Source organism: Brachionichthys hirsutus, chromosome 7, assembly GCF_040956055.1.
Source record: "Brachionichthys hirsutus isolate HB-005 chromosome 7, CSIRO-AGI_Bhir_v1, whole genome shotgun sequence".
Classification (NCBI taxonomy): domain Eukaryota; kingdom Metazoa; phylum Chordata; class Actinopteri; order Lophiiformes; family Brachionichthyidae; genus Brachionichthys; species Brachionichthys hirsutus.
In genome coordinates this window covers 10,654,000-10,659,999 of record NC_090903.1, presented here as the reverse complement: position 1 = coordinate 10,659,999, position 6,000 = coordinate 10,654,000, and the positions used below count along the sequence as shown (strand labels likewise).

Genomic DNA, 6,000 nt, shown 5'->3' with positions numbered 1-6,000 from the left:
CAGTGTTTCAGTGTGAAAGGCAGTCTTACATCATTTTTGGAACATCCTCTCTTGATGGGAATTTCAGAACAGGAGCGCCATCCTGTGGTGTGTATATAGACTATAGAGAAAGAAATCAAACGCTATTCCTTTTCTTCCGCTTTTCCAATGCATTGAAATATATTTTGGAATACACGACAAGTTGAATTATCACACTTTTCATTGGCCGCATGGGAATTCGTTAACGAGTTCACAGATTAGAAAATGACGCAGGAATATTAATATGAGAATCAATGGAATCAGCGTGATGCTGTATTGTGAAGGCTCAACCAAGGCAGGATGCTTCCTATGAAACACACAAGAAATCCAGCCAGCAAGTTGATTTATTCAACAGATCAAGCAGGGTTCGCTACAGATCACCAGAATGTTACCCAAGCAAAGCCCCACGTATGCCGTTATTCTCTAGAAATGCATACAAACAAACGACTCATTTCAGTGGTCGCATGTCACCAATGGTACGCATAAAATATAAAACTAGCATCTCTCTTTGACATCAATATCTAGCGGCGGCGATATTACTTCTCCCGAATAAAACTTTGCATGGTTACGTACACGAATGAGTCGCTTCTGCAGCGTCGTCTGCATGTATGCGCCCGTCCTAGCGTTGCTGCATAATAAATACAATCTGCTTCTTTAAGACCAAGTTATTCAGACACGTGTGCTAGCAGAGGCTGTAAACCAAATAAATTAAGCTTAGCCTTGTACAAGGGCAATAATTGTTTTGGGTTTTTTTTTTGTAAAATAAATACATAATGAGATGCAGACATTCAGGGCTCCAACAAATGTTGTCCAGCAGTTTTTGATATTGTTGGACAACGGTGGCCCTTTGGCATGTTGAGACTTTACCACCTTGAAGGGGTACGATCTGTGTATGGCCACTCAGGGTGTAAATGTTATTATAGTAGATACATCTGGAGTCTCTTTATTGGTAAGCACACACACACACATCCGGCCAACCCCCCCCCCCCCCCCCCCCACACACACACACACACACACTGTCAACAACAGCGTGAATTTCAAATGGACAGAACTAATAAAAACGACGTTTTGCCACAAAATCCGAAATGGTGAATTCCAAATTGTGAAGCGCCAAACCGAAGGCCTTTGTATTTCCTGTGAGTGAAATATAACGGCTGGCAGGAGGTACTTTGCTGTTATCTCAGTGAGCAAACAAAACAAATCCTGAACAGTTCCACGTCACGACTTTTTTTTTTTCTGATCCATTGCGTCAAAAATCTGCAGACCTTTCCTTTATTGGGGTCTGAGTTTCTGGTTGCACAGCAGCCGCTAAAACGTAAACCAATACACGATTGGTTTACGTTGAACTCGTATAGCAATGAGACGATATCCAGTGGGTTTGATTTAAGGGTCATTTTCAGAGGGAACCCTCCCCTTGAAGCTAAAGGCTAACTTGTCTGCACTGAGCAAAGACGTCTTTTTCACACCATCAAAAATGCAAATGTCCCTCACTTTGTGCTTGGTGCGTCATAGATCAGCCTGGTGTTGGGGCGACTTCCTGTTGATCAGCCCAACATTGTTTCCGGGAGCTGGAGCACAGCCTTCAGATTATCTCTGCAAATATCGTTTGTATCCGTCTTTCACCGTCGGTGTTCTTACTCCTGCCCCCTTTTGGTTGCGCATCGTCCTGCTTTCTCGCCGTTTGTCCTCCTTTACCTCTATTTCTCACCAAATTCTCTCTCTCTCTCTCAGTGTTGCAAGAGGAAGTTGGTTGCCATGTTGATGTCATTGTTTGAAGCTCTAAGGGCCTCGAGGGCATCGATTCTGGAAAAGCCCATTTCCACTAACCGTGAAACCTGTGAGACAAAAAGGAAAATAATTATATATATACATATATACATGTGTGTGATAGAACATCTGATGCACAGTTAAACTGAAGCTACCAGTGCAGAAACACTAGATTAAAGTCAGAGGGGAGCCACTCACCTGCTCCTCTGCGACAGGAGAGCTGTCGAACAGCGGTGGCTGCGTGGATGAGGGCGTCTGTGCCTCGGGGTGGGGCTGGGGCTGCATCGGGGGTTGGTTGTGCCCTCTGTGTCTCAGGGAGGGGAACAATCTGGCCCACAGTCCAGACTACACCCAAATGGAGGCAGAATCAGTCATTTAATACATATTAGAGATTGTACGGCGAGTAGAACTCTCATTACTAGAGATGAACGCGTTTCTGACATTGCATGCGTTTTTGGGGGCTCTTCCGTTCATCAGCGGAGCAGTAAGTGTCTGTGTCCACCCACCGGTGGCTGCTGCCTGCTGTTCCTCCTGGCCTCGCTGTACTGGGCCAGCAGCAGTTGCTGGTCCAGCAGGTCCATCCTTTGCTGCCTCTGGATATCCAGAGTCGCTCCCATTCCAAGGGGCGTCTCTTTGTCTGGATGGGAACCTGAGGAGAACAGAAGTCATGGACTGCACATTGCTATCTCTCTTAAGTTGCTGCTCACCGGAAACTCACTGGAAAAGAGCGGCTCCAGAATGTACCGTCCAATCCGAGACAGCCAGAGGGGCACGAAGATGAGCTTCTGCAACCAGAGAGCGTTGTGATAGTACAGTCCTCCGGTGATCTGAAAGGCATAGTTATTTACTTTATTTGACAGGGCAGGTGTAAAATTAATGCTCATTATGCTAACCTACAGGGGATATAAGGCAGAACTCTATTGGAGATTTGGTACTCACCAATCCACTTAGTGCAAGGAGCCACATGAAGGGGCTGGAAGTCAACAGCTGTAAGACAGGAGGAGAGGAAGAAGAACCATGAAACGCCCAGGGGTGTAGTTCAGCAGAAAAAAGAAATACAATTCTAAAAGTATCAAAAGGCACTTATACTTCATAATATATGAGCATAAGTCATCACAATATTTGCATATTTTTGTTACGCCCCAGAAACCCTCATCTGAATGAATCCCTCTCACGGACTGACCGTGGAAACAGAAAATAAAAAAAGTCGTAAAATGCACGACGACGTTTTTCTCAAGAATTCTCAGTGCTGCACTGAAACTGTCGTGGAAGCCTGACCTGCAAGCCCACTATGTAGACCAGAGTTTTGTTGGTGACGTGGATGTGGGCCAGAACCTGGGTGACGGGGATCCTGGGGATCAACAGGTAGAAAGGCACGAACAGAGAGAAGATCGGTGCGAGCCTGAGGGAGGATAGAGGACAAGGGTTAGGGTTAGGATGGAGAGAACGTGAAACAATAACCTGAAGCAAAACAACCTTCCAAAGCTGGAAACATGAAACATGATTCATCAGAGGAACAGAGCAGTGGCGGGAATATTTCAACGGGAGCCACCGTTACTTTACAGTCTTTCTCCAAATAATAACACATTATAAACTTGTCAACTTTATTCCCTTCCCTTTTTGTGTGGGATGGATTGCACACTGCTGCACATCGCCCACCGCCATTTAAGGACCGAGTAGCGGAACACAAAGGAGAACGAGGATTAAGCATTAGAATTACTACCGCTGAAGGCTTAACATTATGATACAAGGGATGAAAAATACAGATTTTGCCACTCAGGTGGGACACGGCTCCTCGCGTTGCTTTACACATCAGAAGCTTAGCTTAATAGCAGGTCATTCATGTGTTAATGTCAGAACCTGAGGGGGCTACAGAAAGGAAGTGACCGGCTACTCACAGTCCCGCAGGCAGCTCCTCCACCTCGTAATCGAATAGGAACTGGAAAGCCTGGGCCAGCAGGAAGTCCACCAGAGCAGAAACGCACCAAGCGCCCAGCAGGAACGACTGGAAGTGAGAGCAGAGCATCGAAACACTCGAGTCCCGTCTGTATCTGCAAACGCCTCCCCGGCGCTGTATCCCCGTTTGCCTCACAGCGACGTAGTACGGACGCTTTTTAATAACGTCGGCGGCGTGTAATTAAATGCGTACAATCCGTCCATTACCGGTAATTTGTACTTACCGCAAACTTTCTGGTACCAAACCTTCGCTCGAATATACGAAAGTTGTAGATGAGCAGGCTGCTGCAGAAGGCATCCTTCACGTCCAGACAAACCAGCCTGCCGCACAAGAGCCTCCAGACCTACACCGGGAACACACACAACTAACGCTCGTCTGAAGATAAACAACATGGATGAAAAGACCCCCCCCCCCCCCCTGGATGAAAACACTTGGAAATCTGGTGGATCTCGACTTGGCTTCCTGATGCAGTTTCATGGACGCCTGCTCAGGATCTTTATCGGACACGGTGGAGATCATCGGCTCTTGAGCTTCGTGGCCAACATAACGACACGCAGTCACGATGTAAACAGTAGTAGCAAGACGCGGCGCACGAACGTGAACAATACGCCAGGTGTTTGTTTTGGTCGCCGCACGCACAAACACTAGAGACACACCTGGTGCTGTTGCGTGACGGCCTGCAGGTTGTACACGAACAGCTGTTGGTGCCGAGGCAGCAGGGCGAGCATCACGGTCAGTCCGTTCAGGACCAGCAGGAGACCTTTGCACAGGGGAGCTCTGTCTGTGCGGAGAAACGGACACAGCGGCGCTGCCGCTTCAATGGCTAAGCAAGCTAACACAAACTTGCCCTTTACTTTAACGATGAGACATAAACCCGAATCCTTTCACTTGAAGAAATCGATTGTGATGAGTGTGAGTGAATGAATGACAGCGGAGTGCTAGCATTGGCTAAGCTAACCGTTGTCATTTAACGGCGAGTCCAGATACTTACAGAGACCCCAAGAGCCGGTGATGGTAAACATGGCGTTTAAATGAATTACGGAATCCAGGCGAAGGCCGTTGATCCGACACCAGCGTTACAATAAAACTAAAACACCGATATAAAGTTTAAGAGAAGGTCCATGTTGTGACTACTATGAGGAAGAGAGGCAAAAAGGGAATCGCCTACAGGGGCCCGAGAAGGCCAAAATAGGTTGGGTGTTTTTCTTCCCATTAACCGATCGCAAGAGGGCGCTGTTGCCTCGAAATGAAGTTGAAACGAGGCGGACAATTTTACTGATGACCTTATTTGTTGAATACAGGCAGGTGATTTCAGAGATCAGTGAGTGAATATGTACAAGCAAATAATATATAAAGCAATTTACATGTGTTACATTATTTAACCGGTAAATCAGTAATAAAATGTAATATTGATAAATACAATTATTAAAATTGGAACTGCAATTTTTTATTGCTAACTACTACAATAAAACAAATAAAGTGTGCGAGTGTGTGTTTGTGTGTGTGTGTGTGTGTGTGAGAGACAAATGCAACAGCTGTGCTGCTGGGACACATTGTCTTGCTCACATGCATTAAAGCAAGAATGCTTTGGTCCAACCATCTTCCTGTGACACTGCCCTGTTCAAAGGTCACTCCTACCTAAAGAACCGCTCTAATAAGTGTTTGCTCTTCAGCTGCTGCAACTATGACCCTATTAGCATGTGTTTATGGGTTGAACATACTTTATGCATAGAAACAGCAGACAGGGTGTGTTTCACGCCTTGTAGCCATGTGGTCACCTTTATGACAGTGATAATTATCCTTGAAGCCTTGAGCAGGATGTGGCTGCACAAAGTCCATATTAATGACTTTTTCTTATGTCCTCTGGCCTCATGCACGTAATGTCATATTTTGTCAAGGTCCAGACTTCCTTTGCAGGGGCCCTGCTTTATCTGTTCACACAGTCTGCCGATTATTCATATCAAACTACACCATCAGGCCTGACTTTGATTGTGCCTGAGCCAGTTGATCCAATGTTATGTGCAAGTACATTTGAAAAGATATGGCGGAACAGCTGTCTAATAGTGTTGCGTTTCCCCATCAGCCACAGATGCAGGAGTGTGTTAGTTCCCATTGGTTAGTTCCCACCCATTAGGTCTATTTGGCTGCCTGTGGTCAGATGCAACTGCAAAGCAGCGCTCAGGAACAGCTTGCTAATTGTGTTTCAGACCTTCTCTGTCACTGATGTAGGGGTGAGGTCTAAAAGGTTGCTTTGCCCC

At 46.2% G+C, this 6,000-nt stretch overlaps 1 protein-coding gene across 1 annotated transcript; it reads right to left on the bottom strand.

Annotated features, from left to right (window-relative positions):
• Positions 1 to 1,745: 1,745 nt before the first annotated feature.
• Positions 1,746 to 4,764, bottom strand: ubac2 (UBA domain containing 2). The gene is made up of 10 exons (XM_068741469.1): positions 4,734 to 4,764; positions 4,399 to 4,523; positions 3,966 to 4,085; positions 3,684 to 3,790; positions 3,064 to 3,187; positions 2,725 to 2,772; positions 2,504 to 2,612; positions 2,292 to 2,434; positions 1,984 to 2,130; positions 1,746 to 1,853 (listed from the first exon to the last, which is right to left on the bottom strand). Exons 1-10 carry the CDS (start codon positions 4,762 to 4,764, stop codon positions 1,746 to 1,748), a joined length of 1,062 nt encoding a protein of 353 aa, XP_068597570.1.
• Positions 4,765 to 6,000: the final 1,236 nt, after the last annotated feature.